This window comes from Echiichthys vipera (genome assembly GCF_963691815.1).
Source record: "Echiichthys vipera genome assembly, chromosome: 16".
Lineage (NCBI taxonomy): Eukaryota > Metazoa > Chordata > Actinopteri > Perciformes > Trachinidae > Echiichthys > Echiichthys vipera.
The window spans coordinates 5,957,468-5,978,946 of NC_139841.1; the positions used below are offsets into that span (position 1 = coordinate 5,957,468).

A 21,479-nucleotide genomic window follows, 5' to 3' on the forward strand; every position below is an offset into this window, starting at 1 on the left:
TTAACATACACTTTAAAACATACAAAAACAAAAAATACAAGGCAGAAGGACGACAGAAGGCCCATGTCATTCCAACGTTAACCACAGATTGAAATGGACTGACTGAATTGGACACAACCTCGCTGCAAATCAAGTCGGAGTAAGAACGCATTATCTCCTTCAATTTAAATAGTGCTTGTTGAGATGATCACAATCATACTTCTCTTTCATGAAACATGAGATATACAAGTGCAGAAACCGACAGATCTCCGGGAGAGTCTGTCTTCCTTTCTTTTTTTAGTGCGGTTATAAGAGCTGTAATCTGCCTTAGCAACTAACTACATCACAGGAAGTACACAGGCTGAAGGGTTCTCATGCTTTCACGGTTCTGTACTTAGTTGGATTGGTTGCGGATGTAACGCGCGGCTCATCAACCTTCACTGGTTTCTTTTCTGGGTTTTGAGAGAAAAATAAAATGACTACACTGCACTGAACACGTATTTTGAAAGAACATAAAAATTGCCAAACTGACAGAACTGAAGTCTGAGCTAAAGAGTAAAGGGAAAATCGACATTTTTGTCGAACTGAAAATAAGGCTCCGTTTTCCGGCTTTAACAAAAATGACAGATGCATCATCAGAATATAATGTCAACGCTGACTTACTTTGTTGTAATACACCAAAAGTATTCTATAAGGAACAAACAAGCTCTCGAACCCTCTGCCTAAAACTGCAGATGACAGAATGAAGCTGTTTTTACTGATCTCCCCAACAAAGTTGCTTCTTTATGTCTTACTTTCAAATTTAGCTCGAACACCTGCCCTTTAACCACAAACCAGTACAGAACACGTGTGTGTGGAAAACCTTCAGTCTCGAGTAAATCCAAATAAAAACAAAACGTACATGTGTATAAAAGGAAATTTAACCCTTCACTGGTAATCTCTCCCTATATACTCAACACACCTGACTGTGTCCTCTCTTACTGCATACATGCTGTGGAACAGCGCGGATCCAATCATGGGCTTAGGACAGACACTTTCCTGACGTCCAGGACAGCATGGGATCTGTGTGCATCCGGGTCCAACACACTCCTGAACTGTCCAGGGAACATTCTTCTTCTGTCCAGAGATTTAAGGTGCATTAAACCATGAATTTCAGTCCTTAAATCCACAACTTGTGACATTTAGTATCCGCCACTGTGTTCAAAGTTCAAATGTAAAAGGAGTCCAAGAACTGTCAGATCCAGGCGTTTGAAACACGGAATTTAAGAGTAAAACAAACTGCCGAGGGTAGAAAGATAGGGCTTCGGCCGAGTTACAGTTTCTCCGTCTTTTTACTCCTCCATTGGCGATTTAGAAAAGACAACACGAGAGCAAATCCAAAGGCTTTAGTGAAATCACAAGAAAGAACTGTTCGGTCGTCTTTAACATCAAACAACTTCACAACAGGGAGGAGCTTTGGCAATGATAAAAGCAAACAGGAAATAAAAGCCCCCATCTTTTTCCTTTTTTTTTTTAAATGAGATGATTTTGTACTGCAGACGTCTTCAGATGAGGATTTGTTGAAGCTCTTCTGGAATATTCAGTTGAAGTTGGAGCGTGTGTAAGCAGCACACTATGATGATGGTCTGTTTTTGCTCTGTACAGCAGTCGGAGCAGATATCTCTCTTCAATCAACCTTCATTCAAACGAAAAGGGTCATAAACTAAGTTAAGGGATATTTCCACACTGTCCCTTTGTGTGTGTGACCAAACCATCACGTTTGGGTAAAGGTTGTTTTGTTCCGTAGCTTTCCAAGGCTTCACAAAGTTTCTCGAGTCCAATTTCGATGTTTGACAGGGACTGGTTTGATTGTTTCCTGTCTTATGGATCTCAGTTATATGGAATCCCATTTAGCCAAGAAAAAAACCAGATGAATGGCAAATATCTTCTTAGTAAATCACAATTATGAGAGAATAATTCTAGTAGAAGATTTTTACAAATGCAAACTCATGAGCTTGATCGTGAGCTTTATGAGATTCACTGAATAAAATTGAAATAAAAGCTTATTAAGTGAAACTTGAGTTAGTCAATTACGTCTGTGAATGAAATCTAATTATGGGTTCTCATTCGTCACATCTATATTCTAATAGGAGATTATGAGTTGAAATTACTTATTTCGCATAGTTTGGATTTAGAAAGCTAAACTTACCATAACTATTTTTAATTTTTTTTATCATTATCACTTCCATCCTTTTTTTCTTTTCATGGTACAAATGGGCTTCCATACAGTTGCTACATCAGTCCTTGATGGATAAGACGGTTGAAGATTACAGATCAATCAATTACAATAAGTTGTGTTTCAAAACAATCACAAGCTTATTCTCCATCATGAGAGCAACTGTGTCTTTTTGCGGTCTGAGAATTCTTCTTCTAGTCTTCCTTTTCAAAACCTTTTCCACCAACCAGCTCCAGACTTCTCTTCTTACGTCTTTGCTTAGTTTTCTGTGGCCAGATGTGTGAGCTCATGTAGGAAACATGACAAGAAGTGTTTGAGTACTTTCGGTCGGGTCATGTTTCCACGCTGCCAGTAACTCCAGACCACATCTTGGGGTGTTTTTTTTTTTAGCACAGAAGTGTCAGCTGTAATCCAACTTATCATGTTCACCAGGAGGTAATCTCGTATTGGCCGCGGCATAAATCACCAAGACAACCAACCCACTGGGTGAAATTAGACACTGAAAATGAATTTGACGCTTTTGTTTCTTTAAGTGTTAGGAGGTCTTGGTGAAACACAAAAGGATTCTAAGTGGTCAGCTAACTTTTGTATCAAATGCCAGATTTGAAATATTCTAGCTTCAACAGAAAGTTGTATTGTTTTTCTGGAGGAGAACTGAAGTTTGGACAGAAAGGTTTTAAGGGATGTTCAAAAAGTTTGGGGTCTTAAAAGAGTAATGTAAAACCGCTGCCAATTTCCAGGTCTTCAATGTCACTAAGCTGATTTCCCCTCATCTTTAACGTTCTTCTATCTTGTCTTTTTAAGCTGCACAAAATCTTTTGAGTCTTTATTTCCGTCTTTGATGCTCTGAGGACCGAGGGCTGGATCAAATGCTTCAGAGGTTTCAACATGTGCTGCATTTTGCGTCTGTAACTTGGGAGGGGCTCAGGACGTCCGCAAAGTCTTATGAAGTTTTGACCAGGTCGTAGACGTAAATGAGGAAGTCGTCGTCGAACTTGATGAAGTAGACTGAGGGCTTGGCCTCCACTTGGTGGATGACCATGCCCGTTCGTTTGCCGCCATCCTCTTTGGCATACTCAACCTGTTTACCCACCAGGCTGTCCACAACCTCGCCGGGCTCTCTCTCCGTCGGGGCGCTGTCGTCTACAGGGACACAGAGAGAGGGGTGTTAGTAATAACTGATGAACAGAGTTTTTCACCCATTTGTTTTCCATCTCATAAAGAGACATAAGATACGTCGACTAACCAGGACAGTATTTGTTAATGTCCATTTTTAAATGAACTAAATTCACTCAATTAAATATAATAGTAAACAATTAACAAAGACTACAAAAATGAATAGTGAACAACATACAGAAAAAAGTAAGTATAAGAAAAACACTCAATTATAAAATAAAATTAAAAATATATAAAATGAATGAACCGAAATTAAAAAGTATTTTAATTTGTACTAATGTACTATATAATACATTAAAGGTATTTCTTTATATTTTAATGTCCTGTTTCTTTTAGCATTTTATGCTATATATATAGGGAAGGTTTTTGTTGCCACCCTACTCTACAGGGAATTGTTGGGTCTCTGTAAATCATAAATAAGTCATAGAGTGTGGTCTATACCTACTCTGTAAAGTGTCCTGAGATAACATTGTTATGATTTGGCACTATAAATAAAATTGAATTGAGTTGAATTGAATTATTTAGATAGTGACAGAGAGGAAAGGGGAGAAGGGCTCCGCCTTAATGATACGATACCCACTATCTTATGAGCTACCGGGGTGCCCCCATAAACAATTGTTCGTTGTTTATGAATACATAATAAAGCTTTGACCCTGCCCTCACTTCTTCCAATAACAGGGCTGGGCGATGTGGTTAAAATTGATATTCTGATAATCCTACAAAAAAATGTGCTATCCAACGATATGGCACATGTATGTTTGTATGTTTGTTGCAATGCACTGTGCTTCACTCTTACATCAGAAATAAACTCATTCTGTTAGCTTTAAATATCATTAGCTCAGATTAATTCATTTAAACATCAGGTTTTTTCAATTGAACCAAATAGGATGATATTGTTGCTATGGCATATTCAATTGAATTGAATTGTCATTGTAACAGTACAACAAAATTTACAGTAAAATCCCTTAAGTGCAGAAATAATTTAACATTAAAAGCATCAAAAAGAAAAGGTTACATCTTTAAAAGACACATTTAAAACGACAAGCTTACACACCAACACACACACACGCACACCGTAGCAGCTTGAGGAGACAAAACAAAAAACAGTAGATTGCAGAGACCCTGAGCATCATGTACCAATCACATATATCATATGTATCATATATCACACAGCCATGCCGGTGCCCTTTAAAGTGGATGAATTCAGATATCACACAAATGCTCAAGACACATGAAGGGACCAGGTGGGCTCAGGTAGGTTCATCTTTAAAATTGCCACCTATTCAAACAAAAGTTGAATAAGATTACTTTACTCACTTGAGTCTGGCATGATGCGGAGGTCTCCCTCTTTGTAGTCGTCCAGCAGCTGGTACATGTAGAGGACCGGGTCTTTCTCATAGGTTATGTAGAACCAGGTGGTCATGATGGGGGCCCGGGCCAGCACCATTCCCCTCCACTCCTCCTTTGGACCCTCCTCTGTCTCAAACATGTGCTCTACTGCTTTACCGATCATGGTGTCTGCGAGGTTGACGTCCGTTAGACGGGATTTAGCTGCAGGGATAAAAATTTAAATCACTACTTTGAGTTTTCACTGCATGTTGGACCCCTCTCTTTTTGTCGGCTGTTTACCAGATTTCTGAGACAAAATCTGGTGACATTTTTGTTTCAGAGGCATAAAAACTTCAAAACATGTTTTTGTCTTTGAAAAACTAACACAGGGACACACTCATAAAGTAGTTTCCCTCACGCTATTTCTCCTAAATTGTAAAGGAATTAATAAACAATGAGTTTTTTTCCTCTGATCAAAGTAGCTGAGATCAAGAACATCCATAAAATCAGCTGTGATAAACAGGCATCAGACACTCCACCCAAACTAAGGCCTCCTCCTTACACCAGGTAATTTTCTCTGGTCCCCTGCCCAACTTGACTTGCGATGACATGTATAGCCGCATGTCATCATTCCGTCGCTGGCTGTCTGGATGGTGCCCGGTAAATAATGTGGGCTTCGTAGATAATTGGCAGTCTTTCTGGGGAAAACCTGGTCTTATTAGGAGAGATGGTATTCATTCTACTTTGGAGGGTGCCGCTCTCATATCTAAGAACCTGGACGCAGTCGTTAGCGGTCTAAAACCATGACAACCCAGTGTTGGGATCAGGAAGCAGAGTCGCAGTTTAATACACCTCTCTGCGCTGCCCTTATCGCAGGTGCCCAGGAAGCAGAGTGGCAGTCTTACAGACCTCTCTGCGCTCCCTGTGGAGCATTTTCCAGCTCAGTTTAGTATACAAACACTGTCTGCCCCACGATCATTTAAATTAAACAGATCAAAAATGAACAGAAGAGGAGCTATAAAGAAAAACTTGATACAAATCAATGCAAAATCTGCGACAATGCAACAATATCAGAAAATAAAATGTGGACTTTTAAACATCAGATCTCTGTCATCTAAAGCTGTATTAGTAAACGATCTGATATCAGACAACCATATTGATTTACTCTGTCTGACCGAAACCTGGCTGCGTCCCGAAGAATATGTTAGCCTAAATGAATCCACTCCTCCCAGTCATATTAATACTCATATTCCTCGAGGCAGTGGTCGAGGAGGAGGCGTTGCAGCTATTTATGATTCAGGCCTATTAATAAACCCTAAACCTAAACTAAATTATAATTCATTTGAAAGTCTTGTTCTTAGTCTTTCACATTCAACCTGGAAAACTGTGCAGCCAATTATATTTGTTATAGTGTACCGTGCTCCTGGTCCGTACTCTGAATTTCTATCTGAATTCTCAGAGTTTCTGTCAAATTTAGTCCTTAAAACTGATAAAGTAATCATTGTAGGTGATTTTAATATTCATGTGGACAGCGATAATAATAGTCTCAGTATCGCGTTTATCTCTCTATTAGATTCGATTGGTTTTAGTCAGAGTATACATAAACCTACTCACTGTTTTAATCACACCCTCGACCTTGTTTTGGTTTATGGTGTGGAAATTGATGACTTAATAGTCTTTCCACAGAATCCTATTTTATCAGACCATTTTTTAATAACTTTTGAATTCATATTACAGGACTACTCACCTCTGGGCAAAAGTGTCTACACTAGATGTTTATCTGATAGTGCTATAACTAAATTTAAGGAAGCGATTCCATCTGCATTTAATTTAATGCCTCATCCTAATATTCAAGACTCCTGCATTAACGTTAGTTTCTCTGAAATTGATCACCTTGTTGAAAGTGTTGCAGGCTCTCTAAGAACAACACTTGACTCTGTTGCTCCTTTAAAAAAGAAGATAATAAAACAGAGAAAGTTAGCTCCGTGGTATAACTCACAAACCCGTGAATTAAAACAAATATCACGAAGTTGGAAAGTAAATGGCGCTCCACTAAACTGGAGGAATCTCACTTAGTTTGGCAAGAAAGTCTTAAAACCTATAGGAAGGACCTCCGTAATGCCAGAGCAGCCTATTACTCATCTTTAATAGAGGAGAATAAGAACAATCCTAGATTTCTTTTTAGCACTGTAGCCAGGCTGACAGAGAGCCACAGCTCTATTGAGCCATGTATTCCTATAACCCTCAGTAGTAACGACTTCATGACCTTCTTTAATGACAAAATTATAACTATTAGAGACAAAATCAACTCGCTTGGCACTATTTTTTCATCAAACCCAGGAACCTTACAAACTGTACGACCTGATATATTCTTGGACTGCTTTTCTACAGTCGACCTTAACAAATTAACATGTACTATTTCAGCATCAAAACCTTCTACTTGTCTCCTAGACTCTATTCCAACTAGGTTACTTAAAGAAGTGTTACCTTTAATTAGCACTCCTGTATTAGATATGATTAACATGTCTTTATCAGCAGGTTATGTACCACAGTCTTTTAAAGTAGCTGTAATTAAACCTCTTCTTAAAAAGCCCAGTCTTGATCCTGAGGTACTAGCCAACTATAGACCTATATCTAACCTTCCTTTTCTCTCTAAGATCCTCGAGAAATTAGTTGCCAATCAGTTATGTGACTTTTTACATAATAATGAGTTATTTGAGGATTTCCAGTCAGGATTTAGAGCAAATCATAGCACTGAGACAGCACTGGTGAAAATGACTAACGACCTTCTAATAGCTTCAGACAAAGGACTTGTCTCTGTACTTGTTTTACTAGATCTAAGTGCTGCCTTCGACACTATTGACCATCACATCCTGCTACAGAGACTGGAGCATCTAATTGGCATTAAAGGAACCGCACTGAGCTGGTTTAAGTCATATTTATCAGATAGATCTCAGTTTGTACATGTTAATGACAAATCCCCCATGCACACTAAAATTAGTCACGGAGTCCCACAGGGTTCTGTCCTTGGACCAATTCTATTCACCTTATATATGCTTCCCTTAGGAAATATTATAAGGAAGCACTCCATAAATTTTCATTGTTATGCTGATGATACACAATTATATTTGTCGATCAAACCAGAAGAAACCCATCAGTTAGCTAAACTTCAAATGTGCATTAAGGAAATAAAAAGCTGGATGACCTGCAATTTCCTGATGTTAAACTCAGACAAAACTGAAGTTATTGTACTTGGCCCCAAAGGCCTCCGAAACTCAATAGCTAAAGACATTGTTACTCTGGATGATGTTGTGTTATTTTTATATGTCCTTCGATTCTCACATAAAACTAACAACAAGGACTGCATATTTTCACCTGCGTAATATTGCAAAAATTAGGAACATTGTGTCTCAGAAAGATGCAGAGAAACTTGTTCATGCATTTGTTACTTCTAGGCTAGACTATTGCAATTCCTTATTATCAGGCTGCTCCAATAAGTCTGTTAAGAGTCTCCAGTTGGTCCAAAATGCTGCAGCTCGTGTACTAACTAAAACAAATCGAAGAGAACATATTTCTCCTGTATTAGCTTCTCTGCACTGGCTACCTGTAAAATCTAGAATAGAATTTAAAATCATTCTCCTTACGTACAAAGCTCTTATTGGTCAGGCTCCGTCGTATCTTAAAGAGCTCATAGTACCGTATCACCCAACTAGATCTCTGCGCTCTGAGAATGCAGGGCTACTCGTCGTTCCTAGAGTCTCCAAAAGTAGAATGGGAGGCAGAGCCTTCAGCTACCAAGCTCCTCTCCTGTAGAACAAACTCCCAAATGTTATTCGGGAGGCAGACACTGTCCCCTTATTTAAAAGTAAACTTAAAACTTTCCTTTTTGATAAAGCTTACAGCTAGGGCTTACGATGAGACTTTATTCTGCTTAATTATGCTGCTATAGGCCTAGTCTGCCGGGGGATAATACTTTTCCTGATACTCTGAGCTTCTCTCCTCTCTGTCTGAATCATTCATGTCCCATCAATGCATGTTACTGATTCAGCTTCTTCCCCGGAGCTGTTTGTGCTTTGTCGCCTCGCAGGTCTCTGCTGATCGTGGTGGTGCTTGCTGCCGTGGTCCTACATGACGCTTCCTGCTGCTATTGTCACTGTTACTCATATATACTATCACTAGTTTAATAAACTATAAAATTTGTAGCTGTATCGTAGCTGCTATTGCCACTACTCATCATTGATCATGTTTGCCACCATAATTATTATCATTTTCATATTCTGTCACCTTAGCTGTGCTTGTTTCTACTATTCTGTTGTATTAACTGCCTTAACATATACGTTATATTCACATTACTTTAAATATTATAGTTACTGTTAGGCTTTGCTTGCATCTCTGGAAGTGTGTCTGTCTGTCTCTCTCTGTCCATCTGTGTGTCTTTTCTCTCTTTCTCTCTCCTTTTCTTCCTCCCCAACCGGTCAAGACAGATGGCCGTCCTCTACAGAGCTGGGTCTGTCTGACGTTCCTGCCTGTTATAGGGAAGGTTTTCGTTGCCACTGTACTCTACAGAGGAATTGTTGGGTCTATGTAAATCATAAATAAGTCATTGAGTGTGGTCTTTACCTACTCTGTAAAGTGTCCTGAGATAACTTTTGTTATGATTCGACACTATAAATAAAATTGAATTGAATTGAATTGATTCTCACAAGATTTGGGGAAGAGTTTAAAATAGAAAATGTCAAAGTTCATGTTGAATGACAACCTGGGGCATATGGTTTTAGAAAAGATCTGGCTATAAGGTGGATGAATGTGTTTTCCATTAATGTGGGTGGAAAATAGGGAACCACTGCAACCTGGCATGAGATATCTCCTCTTGTTGTACAATGTCTTTTAAATTCAACGTTATTAAAAAAGATTCAACATAAATTTAGTATATTGAAACTTTTAACGTTGAAATTTTAACGTGTGTCGGGCAGAGGGTTACTGAGATTTCTGATTTCTGATTACTGATAGGAGCATCTTATTAAAAGTATTTGTTGTTAAAACAAATGTGTTTTGTTTGTATCTTTCTTTGACAATAGCTGACGTCTATTTAGAAATGTAGTTTTACTTTCACTGTGCTGTGTCAGACTGTGTCAGATTCAACGTCTTTAATGAAAAACAACAAATGGGAAAATATTCAAAGTAAATGATGCTGATGATTAAACAGAAGCAGACTGTTGTATTTCTGATGCCCAGATAGATTTAAAGCCGGATCGTGGACAGTAAAACTTAGTCTACGAGGGGGAGGGGGTTATTCCTGCACACTAAGGAGACAGATTAAAAGTACATGAGCTATTTTCACATTTTTAGCAACAGTATTTATTAATGGGCTTATATTTATACCCACATAGGCTATTTATCATGGTTTATTGGGAGAAACCAAGCATCTAGATGTAAAATCAGACATTCAGCACCCCCAGAGCCAGAATAGAATAATCCATCGTTTCATAACCACGTTTTGCACATTTTGCATTGTTTCCACTTTGAGATCGGCAGTCGAATCAGGCTTCTAGGAGTGAATCGTCAAATAGTTGACTGTTTAGGGTCACCCCTACATGATACATATTAGCATGAACATCAACACAGCACTACACTAAATATTACACCGATAGTGCTACTAATAAAAATGTGATAAGATTTACATTTTTGTTGGTAAACAAAGCCTTTCTTCCTAAAACTCCTGCAGCCTTTTATCACCACTGTGTTCAATGTTATCCTGTTGTGAGTTCCTTCTTACCCAGTCTGTCAGGGAGCACTTCCAGTCCCTGAACCCTCTCGTCTTTATGAAGCTCCAGACCATAAACGCAGTCGAAACCATCGTACTTTATCAGATAGAGAGACGGGTTCACTGGCACCTGGTGGACAAATACATGTAATACATTGTTTAGCCGCTGTTTTTGTGCTTCTTTCCAACATGCTTAAAAGGCAGAATGAGTAGGATCTGTCAGCTGCGATTTGTAAACAAAACACTCAGAGTTGGTAACCTGACTCCACCAGATTGGATTGATTCACATAATTCGCATTTGCTCTGCATATCCATCTGGGAACTCTCGGTTGGAGATCTTTTGGGAAAAGTCGTAAATACTGGTTGCTGATTGGTAAAATCATCTGTCCATAACCACCTATGTTGGTGATAGACAGCACGTCGTATCTTAAAGAGCTCATAGTACCGTATTACCCTCTGAGAATGCAGGGCTACTTGTCGTTCCTAGAGTCTCCAAAAGTAGAATGGGAGGCAGAGCCTTCAGCTACCAAGCTCCTCTCCTGTGGAACCAACTCCCAAGTGTTATTCGGGAGGCAGACACTGTCCCCTAATTAAGAGTAAACTTAAAACTTTCCTCACTTTTCCTCAAAACTGCACTGATCTCATTTGTGGAAGCCTCCATGTTGTTTACACTGAACAGTCGCTTCTTGTTGCGTCACACTTTGAGCCCCCTCAAAACCAACGCTGACTTGTTCAGTGGCTTGGGCAAACTTCTCCAGATTTTCTCTGCCGCAAGTTACCAGACTGATCTGCCAGTAAAATACAACAGAGTTTTGTTACGAGGCTCCAAAGTTGGCCCCTCCTCCCAGGCCCAGGCTGAACAAGGGTTACGGTGCTCGCAAGTGGGTGAAAGATTCACTCTCCTTTTGGAACATTCTTGGTCAGCTTGGCGTTTCGCTTAGCTACATTTGCGTTTTTTCAGCCCTGCCATTTTTGTACCTTCCTCTTTAATTCATGCTTACCACGGTCTGGTGCCTACAATCTGGCAACTGATTGCTATGTTTTTATAGAGGTTGATGCCCAGAAATGTCCTGAACACAGATAAGACATAGAAATAAGAAAATACAGGCAGATGGTAGAGCCTCTGGAGATACAGACACCACCAAACAATTCTAGTGGGTCATAAGTGATGACTAAGTGATTACTTTATTACCTCCTATTCTAGGATAATCTTACTCATTGTCCCTTTAAGGATGCAGAGCTCAGCAGTAGTGTATGTAGATACACACATATGATTAGGCAGATATAACTCTAAAACATTTTCTGTGCCTGCCTGAACTACAGAAACCTCCATTAAAGCCTCGTCCACACGAACACTATTTTTGAAACCAAACTTTTATGGCCCCCCCGGTTAAAAGAATTCTCGTCCACCCCATCGGAATAATGTAATAAAAAATATCTCATTCACATGAAACCACAAAATCCGCCGCAAACAGTTTCATGCACATTCGGAAACAGTAGGGGACAATAGCACTCCTAACAGGAATGCCATTTTAGCCAATCACAAGGCTAAAAAAATCCATACCGGAAAAACAACAATGGCGAACCGAGGCAGGCCAGATTTTTTAGATTAGTTGTACGAGACACACACAAAGTGCTGACGAGTTGCTAAATGGCACCAGTGTTTTGGCTCGGTCTGCCATTACAGCAACTCTGTCAGCTAGTCACGTCTAGAGTGCTCCAGACGTCTCCATGGATACAACTTACTGTTTACCGACGCACAGTGTGACGTCAAACAATGTCGACAAGAAACTGGGGTTTTCCTCGGTTCTCATGTCCACACATGACTGCTGAAACTGGACTTTTACAAAAAGTTCACCCTGGACTCTGGTTACAAAAAACTCCGGTTTCAAAAGCCCACAACTGCGGTTACGTGTGGACTAAAGGCCATACCGTGCAAAGAAATACTCAGTTTAAAAATACCTGCGTTCGCGTGGACGGCCCCTAATCCCTCAGTCAGTCAGTGATGACTCGACCCTCTGCTTACCTGGTCAAGTACCGTTCCTTTCCAGACTACGTGCCCTCCTCCTTCCTTCCAGACGTGTTGAATCCTGCAGCCGACGATGTTGCGCCGTGGCTGTGACAGTACTTTGGTGGTCGGACCCAGACTGCTCTTGTGTTTCCTTCCACGAGACATGAAACAACACATCGCCTGCTTTTAGATTTTGAGTTGCATCAATTGAATTCCACAATGTGGGAGCAGAAATCTTATCTCATTCTATGATTTAACAAAGGATATAACAAAGAAACACGAGCTGCAAACCATCCTAACTCACTTATGAGGATTCTTTTTCTTCATCATATTTGCAGAAACACCTGCATGCCCTAAGGAGAGAAATCAGCAGTCATCAAACACCGTTCATACAAATTACAACTTCCTGTTAAGATGAAAAGGGGTGGTATGGGGTGTTATTTACTACAGATACTGCATCCTTTATATTACTGCTGACCATTTCCAGAAACATTTGAATAAAAAGGGGAATCCCTTAGACACTGTCTCACATACTGCTGCTTTAGAAATCTATATCAGGGCTGGAACTACCAATCATTTTCATTGTCGATTAATCTGTTTATTTTTTTCTTGTTTAATCAATAAAAACTGACACAGAGGGAAGAAAAAAAGACATTCAAACATCCACATTTTTGAGAGTTGGCTCCTAAAATACACTGTCTAGCTCTACTGTGTTTGAAAATCAACCCAAAACAGAAAGAGTCATCAAACCTAGACATGGTAAAAATGGGTTTGAATTTGGTCATTGGAAATGTGGCTGTTCAGCATCTAACTCTTAAATGTTTAAGGTTTAATCCTTGAACTCATCAATGGGGTTTTCCAGCCACTGCTTCCTCTCAGTCTTCATACCATGTGATGAAAACCCATCATTGACAACAAAATAAAAAACGCGGCACGTTTCAAATCTCTGCAAGCTTTCTACAAGTGAAGTGAATCCAATGGAAATCAGTGGGAAAACAAATGCCACCATCGTGGATGGTCTCAGAGTTAAATGTTAATGACATAACAGTGTGTCATGGCAGTGAAGATGACCTCTGACCTGCATCAGCTGTGTCTCTGTGTCCCGGAGTGTTCTTCATTCATCTGGAGGCAGGGAGGCAGCCAGGCTACCCGGCCACACAGCTACAACACAAACCTGTCCAGGGCTTCAACAACACAGAAACTCATCATCTCCTGTGAGGAAGAACAAAATGACTGTTTGCCACAAAAAAAAACTACCTTTACTGACATTTATTGGTGAAAAGCAGGAACAACATCATCAACAGACCTCGTGTAGTGTCTGTCAAACTCCTGCCAGAGATCGTCATCAGTTTTTCCCCAGGCATGACTAACTAGTCAAAAACATTAATTCCTAATATCAAATATCACGATGTCGTGATGATGCTGTTGATCTGCCTGAAGCTACAATCTGGAAACTCCACATTACAATCTTCTTATGGCTTAGCAGAAGACTGGACTCAAAGTGATAGCCTAGCTCTTTTAAAGATGAATAAATGGGGTGGCCGGTAGTGCAGTGGTTAGTGCAGTCGCCCCATGTAAAGAGGCTGAAGGTCCTAAAGGCAGCGGCTGCAGGTTCGGGTACGACCTGCGGCCCTTGGCTGCATGTCTCCCTCTCTCTCTCTCACCACATTTCCTCTCTGTCCGATATAATAAAGGCTTTAAAACCACCAAATAAATAATCTTAAAAAAAAAAAAAAAACATGAATAAATAAAGAATCTGATTTAAGACCTTTGAAAATCACACTGGACCCACTGCTCGGTAGGGTTGTATATTGCACCTCAATAGCTCATTTGTAATGACCAAAATGCATCTGTAGCACATGCTTTAAAAAGTGTCAAGTAGTGAAAGTAGGCATCAAATGTCTAGTCAGATTAAAAAAGTTTTTTTTGTTATTTTTACTTACTGATAAGTTAGCACAGAACTAGCAAACTAACAGGCCTACAGTTAGCATGTTAACGTACATTTAAAATAAAACTGAATGTTATGCTGCTGACTTATGGCTTGTAACATATAGCATGTTAGCATCATACAGTAATCATTAGCAGGATACACTTACATGATATATGAAGTCTGCTAAAATGATCACGCTGACATTAAACATGTCCACATCACATTAGCATGTTAATTGCTAGGCTGTTATGCCTATTTTGTCAACACAAACACCAAACTTTAGTATGTTGCTTACATGCTTAAGTACAAAAGTACATTGTAAAAAACTAAAACTCAGCATCGTTACAATTTATCCACATATAGACAAATGAAAGAAAGTAAGAGATAAATGGTTTAGCAGTATTTACCCAGTCTCCAGTATTCAGGAGTGCCGATGAGATGTTTTCTGGGTTTCTCAGGATTCAGGCTGCTCATTTGCAGAACCAAACCTGTGATAAGAAAGTCAACAATTCAATAAAATGAATGATCATTTATCTGAAAACAAGACTTGGCTTCAGTGAATGCTATCAGAAATTGAGATTTGTAGTTCTATTATTGCTACAAACAACCTCATCTTCTTGTCATGAAGTTTCACACTTCACTCCTGTGATGACAACTAAGCAACCCTGACGCTAAGAAAGCTGAGGAAGAGCATGAGGCGTTGGTGAAATGCATCCTGTCGATGTTTGTGCTTGTGAACAGCAGGTGGCGCCATGTTTGCTGTCTGACTGGGTCTGCTACACTCAGCCCCTGCTCTGACAGTGAAGGCTCTGATGAATGAAGATTGTGTAGCTTCGGGGTGACACACCTGCATTCTGCCGTGAACTCTGACTGCACGCTGCATTATTTAACAGCAGGAGTCAGCACCTCCATATTTTATGAATAACTGATTACAGAATAATCGGCCATCAGCAACTCCCCAAAGCAGGTAAACGCTTTGCATATGTACAAGCGATGCAATGATTAGTTGTCAACTACTAAACTAATTGTCAACTATTGTGATAATGAATTAATAGTTTTGAGTCATGTTATGAGAAAAAATGTCCAAATTCTTGGATTCCAGTAACTCAAATGTAAAGATTTTCTGGTTTCTTTCCTCCTCTTCTACAGTAAACTCAATATCTTTGAGTGGTGGACAAAACAGCATTTGAAGACGTCACACTTATCAACCTTTTCCACTGTATTCTGACCAAACAACTAATCGATTAATCGAGAAAATGATCGATAGATTAATCGATAATTAAAGTAATCTTTAGTTGCAGCCCTAATATATGTACATACATAGAGTATATGAAGATACCGAAGCCCTGAATTGGCCAGACATATATTTTTGGGGTATCTTAGAACCAATCTAAACTGTTCTTTGTTTCTCAAGGTGAAAAATGAAAAGACTAAAGAAAATGTGGACTGGTAGGGGACGACCAAGGCAGTGCAAGTTCAGCCCGCAGTGGATCGGCCTCCAAAAGATTCTATGTACTGAACATGAGACTTCAATTATTGATCAGTGGCGCCCATGAGGAACGCCTGCAGTGTATTATTTATCTGCAGGCAGGTGTTATGTAACACATCTGATCCTCTAATTGCTCACTGTGCCCTTCACACTCCGCTCTCCTCAAGACCTTTCACCAGAAGAATATTCTAAACACGCTTATTAATGTAAAGGGAAACTTGCAAATTAAAAGACATCAAAGACAGTGAAAGTGACAAGTTTGTGGAAAATAATGATATTTTGTTGATGGATCAACAGACATACTTGGGCCATACCCACATATTTAAGACCCAACCTGACTGACCCAGACTGGTATACAGTCGAGTTTGACAACCCAACCCGAGTCCCGAAGCTCGATTTTTGCTTTATTCTTTTCAGCCCCAAGCTGTGCACAACACGACTACCACCAGAAACACGATACTTTGTTGTGACCTTAAGACTGAGTAGCAAAACCAAAAAGATTATTATTAGATTATTTTGAATCACTGGTCACATGGAAACTAGACTCTGAGAATCTGTGTGTTCATGCTTTATTTGCTCCAGCTGGCCCGGCCAATCAGAACTGTTTATCTCATACGATGACTGACAGAGCATTGTCAGGCTAGAATGTAGTTACGAAAACTGCTAAACTACTGTACACAGCGCTGATCAATGTAAATCCACATTGTGTTACTGTATTGTCTACTTCTCGCCTCAGATGTTTTCAGAAACGCCTTTTAGTTTATTGTTTAGCTGTCATGAGAAAGCTTGTGGCCTGGCCACCATTAGTTTCTTGGATTAGGCCCCGCCCCCTGCTTGTGCTGCTCAGTGCTACGTCTTTCCATATCTCTGATTGGCTGGAGGTCCACAGGCCTTTTGGTCTGCACCGCTGACAACACCCTTTGGGACTTGAATATGAATCGAGGGGTTCCAGACAATATGCATTCACAAATTAACCCTACGATGCCAGGCTTGTCACATGGGCCACTTTACATGAATTTCCAAAGATATAAGAAACTGTTTTAAAGGTGATTTATTGTTTGTAATTTTTTAAGCAAAATGCCAAAACTTCCCTGGATCTAAGTTCTCCCGTGTGAATATTGCTGGTTTTCTTTTATTCTATGATATGATAAACTGAATATCTTTGAGTTTTAGACTAATGGTCAGAAAAAACAACACATTTGATGAATTTCATTTTAAACAATTCATTTTATTTAGGCCTAGTTAATCAAGAAAATTAAGGACAGCTCAGTACATATTGAAAGGAATAGTTATTTGCAGCACAGTGTAATACATTCTTAATTTGTACTCAAGCCCTAATTTCAGTTGTATGACAACTTGTGAGGAACTGTTTTACCAGAGCACACACTTGCAATAACTGAAACAGACTCCTGTTCAAAGCTGGTTACCTGCATAAGAAGCACAAAATACATTTTGCAGAATTTTGGCTGCAGCTGGTGGTGATTTCCTTCCTGTTGCCCTGGGCAACACATGATTAGTCATCTGTTGTCATGAGGGGCAGAGCGATGCTGGACAGCAAAGACTCATTCTGTCCAAGACATAACTTCAGCATACTGAAACCAAACCAGAGAGGTGGAGCCCTCTCACACTCACACAGAGGCACACACGCATGCACGCACATACGCACGCATGCACACACAATACTGGTACTGTAAGGAATTCTGGACTGAAAAATCTATCAAACACTGAACGTTCCCCTCTGGTCTCCCCCAAAACATCTGGATTATATCAAGTCCCTGCACTTCAGCTCCGTAATTCAACAAGTACAATAAAGCTAGAGTTTGCCTGACGTGTGTTTTTAAGGACTGGTTCTAGTATTTTAACTCCCCTACACAGTACACACCAGTCTGTTTTCTTCGTTGGGGCCAGGTAGAAACTTTTAACATTTTGAGTATTAAGATTTTATCCTATTATGTATGCCGTTTTTTTCCCCTTTTGCTGTCGTATTGAAAAAGGTATCAACTCATATATGACATCTTTATACTAGTATTGTATCAAAATATGAAATCCTGGTAGCATGATAACATTAGGATCTCCATGCTACATACAAGCAGAGCTGTTACCATAGCAACATTTACAGCCAGCATCCATGCTACACTTAAGGAGAGCTGTAACCATGGAAACATTTACAGCTAGCATCCATGCTACACTTTAGAAAAGCTGTAACAGGAGAAATAATGGATCTCAGCGCTACACCCATTAACCCTAACTAACATTTTTTTAAGAAAATCAACACGCAAAGCTTGTGACCGGATGGGTCGCCGGTTCAATCCTCAGGACCGGCAGGATCTGGGTGGGGAAGTGAAGAACAGGCAGTTGCCTTTCGCTTATTACCACCGCTGAGGTGCCCTTGAGCAAGGCCCATAACCCCCAAACCACTCCAGTCTAGCTGCTCAGTGGCCAGCAGAGCTGACTCTGGTTGTACTGGGCAACTTCCAGGTGTGATTGTGAAACTAAAAGTGAATGTGATCAGTGTGTTCCTGAAAAAGAGAGCATTGTTCTCAGTGTTCTCCCCCTGAATAAATAAAGGCGTAAAAAAAAAGTTGTCCAGCACTTGGTGGGCAGAGCTGCAGGGCTTCTGCCTGGTCCTTGCCAAGTCTAAGCACTGGGGAATTTTTTCACTTACGTATTTTTAAGATGTTAAACAGGTAGCAAACTTGAAAATTACAGTTTTTGTCTTTGAATAAATGCTATAACTCTTCAAGACCTACGCCAAGTTTCCGTGACTACAGTGAAGGGAGTTAGCACCGAAGCTAGTGACAACTTCAGCATAGGTTCACTGTGGACTGACATTTAAGGTAGATAGCTCATTTTAGCGCCACGCTGCTCCTCCAAATTTGTTCAGAACCTTTTGCCCCAGACTGCTAGCTAGCGAAGCAGTTAGCGGAGTGTGACTGTGTATAGAAATGAACCTATATTAACCGTCATCAGTAACTTGTGGTTAACGGTTGACATCCCTTTATTTTCACTTCATTTCACATTAGAAATGTTTCTTGCTAGCATCCACGTAGGCTTAATTATATAAAAGTCTAGCATCCACGCTACAACATAGCACACTTAGCATGAAAATGTCAAGAAAGTATTTAACAGATATGTATGACTGACAACGTTGGTGTTGACATTGTTAAGACAGGGGGAGTTTTGAAAGATAGCAAGTCAAACGATGGACCAAGCATTCTCACAGTCCTAAGAATTATCTTTAATGCCAAAGCTGTTAATGGAAAAACTTCAGTGTTGAGTTATCCCAATTTTAAACGTCAACAGAACTCCATTCATTTCCATTGTACTGGGGTGGTGGCAACGTCCAATAAGCAGATATCTCAAAATCTTTCATATAGAAACCAAAACTGTGTTTGTGGGATAGCATGATATTATTGTGATTTGGCAGAACTGTGCCTTTAAAGGAAATATAGCTTTTGATTGCAGATTATCTGGAATAATACAGTTTTGGGAAGGCTTACCACATCTATACAAAAACAGACAAAACAACACCACTGAAATCATTAACTACTCTAATCCTCAGTTCTTGTTCAGTGGGAGATAAGCAGCTGGACAGGTGGGTTGTTGCTGTACCTGCAGGATCAGACTGCAGCCGGGCTTTGCTTTGCCTTGGTTACAAGTTGGTAAAGGGGGCGTACCCGTCACCAGGCTGGAGCGTTCAAATCAGCTCCCAGCAACTTCAGCATGAAACCCTAGGGCTGGACCCGCTTTTATCACTTTATCAAACACATTTGAATAAGAAAGTGCAGCAAATGCATGTGTGGAGGGCTGTGCCAAACCAGACCCTGTGGAGAAAATAAAGCTTTTTACCGCTTTCACTCTAAACTGACAGCAGCATTAAGCCAGTGAATGAGGTCGCCAGTTTGACCACCTAAGTGGCTAAGAAAAAACATTTAAAAACAAAAAATTATAGTTATATGTATTGTCTATATCTGCGAGTGAGCAGGTTCTGCAGGGCCAGTGTCAGCCATGTTGCTCGCCTTTTTTTTGTACTATTAATTACAGCCCCACATAAAAGGGGAAAGGGCAGATAAGGGACCTCGGACGAGTGGACAGCGGAGGGACTGTCAGCATTTCTGCGCGAAAGGCGAACGTTTCCCAGACAGAAAGACAGCGGCGGGCCAGGTTAGGTCTCTCGCCGTCTACCTCCCCCGCCCCTCCCCCGCCAGACCAACAGTCAGCGGGAGAACGCCACCGACTAAACGAGCGCTCCGTGTTTGTTGCCGTGGGCTGTTTACCTGAGGGCTGACTCTCCAGCGAGGAGGCAGGTGCATGTCGGTCTCTGTCTTACCGTTGTTCTTTTTTTTAAATGGCGGTCGAAGTGGACTGCGGCGGCTCTGTCCACAGAACCCGCGTCGACTTCCCAGGAACCAGCAGAGTCTCCACAGCCATCTCGCCACAGAGCGTTCAAGTGCACGCGATGAAACACGACACGTCCGGTTACGCCTTTCACAATAAAAGACCTAGAAATATAGACCTTTCCAGTCGAACTCATTGCTAGGCAACAGCCTTGGTCCTTTTTAACGTCCTGTCAGCTGATGTCCTTCACATGCACTGCAACAGGAAATGAACTAGGACACATTTAGAATGTTTATGTTTACATCTTTGAAAAGGTCTATAGTAAATAAAGTTAAAATGTGTCTAACTAATGTTTTCTCTTTAAAGGTACTTTTAGTAACAGGAATATTATCAATATATATATAGACCTTTTTATTGGAATTCCAGAGGCGTGTGCTGATCTCCGTAAACCCCAGGAAGGCTGCTGGCCCTGACGGCATCTCCAGAAAAGTGCTTCAGGCCTGTCCTGACCAGTTCACAGAGGTCTTCACCTACATCTTCAAACCCTCCCCGTCACAAGCCACCATTCCACCCTGTTTAAACCCGGCAACAATCATTCCCATCCCCAAAAAGCCAGTCTCAGAGGATCTCAACAATTCCAGACCTGTGACACCAGTGGCGGGTTAAGGTGGTCATGGGCCCCTATGCTACTGGTTGTTTGGGCCCCCCACATTATGAATTATGCTTTATCAGAAAAACCCCTCCAGCTAGAACAGAAGAAGAGTCCGCGACCTTGAAATATCCTGTCAATTTAGGAATTTTCTTTAGTAGATCTTGGTCCCGCTGTTCTTTCAGTCCGTGTGCTTTTGTTTTTTGTGCTCCGCTAAATGTGTCCCATATCTATCCAATCAATGACTTAATTATATTTTATGTTTCTAAGGGCCCCAATGGGAGGCAAAAACTTTTTCACCCAGTGTAGTAAATGATATTAAAAAAAAATAGTCTGGCCAAACATTGGCCCCTGCACACATGGGGCCTCTAGGCTGCAGCTTAGCCCAGCCTGTGCATTAATCCGCCTCTGCATGGCACTTACACCAGTGATCATGAAATGCTTTGGGAGACTCGTTCTTCGTCACATCATGGACAGTCTACCTCCCACCTTCGATCCACGCCAGTTTGCCTATCGCGTCAACCTTTCCACTGAAGATGCCATCGCCATAGCAACGCTGAGTCACCTGGAACACAGTGTATGCTATGTGAGGATTCTCT

At 40.6% G+C, this 21,479-nt stretch overlaps 1 protein-coding gene across 3 annotated transcripts; it reads right to left on the reverse strand.

The window, feature by feature from the left end:
- Nucleotides 1-46: 46 nt before the first annotated feature.
- Nucleotides 47-20,335, reverse strand: spina (spindlin a). 3 transcript variants are annotated; one of them, XM_083929297.1, is made up of 8 exons: nucleotides 20,224-20,335; nucleotides 14,812-14,892; nucleotides 13,553-13,658; nucleotides 12,779-12,827; nucleotides 12,490-12,625; nucleotides 10,476-10,593; nucleotides 4,688-4,921; nucleotides 47-3,337 (listed from the first exon to the last, which is right to left on the reverse strand). In XM_083929297.1, exons 3-8 carry the CDS (start codon nucleotides 13,590-13,592, stop codon nucleotides 3,138-3,140), a joined length of 777 nt encoding a protein of 258 aa, XP_083785423.1. In that variant the 5' UTR covers nucleotides 13,593-13,658; nucleotides 14,812-14,892; nucleotides 20,224-20,335; the 3' UTR covers nucleotides 47-3,137. The 3 variants fall into 3 exon arrangements, with proteins under 3 accessions (XP_083785423.1, XP_083785424.1, XP_083785425.1); XM_083929298.1 differs by having other exon boundaries at nucleotides 13,553-13,686; XM_083929299.1 differs by having other exon boundaries at nucleotides 20,171-20,225.
- Between the last annotated feature and the right edge of the window lie 1,144 nt (nucleotides 20,336-21,479).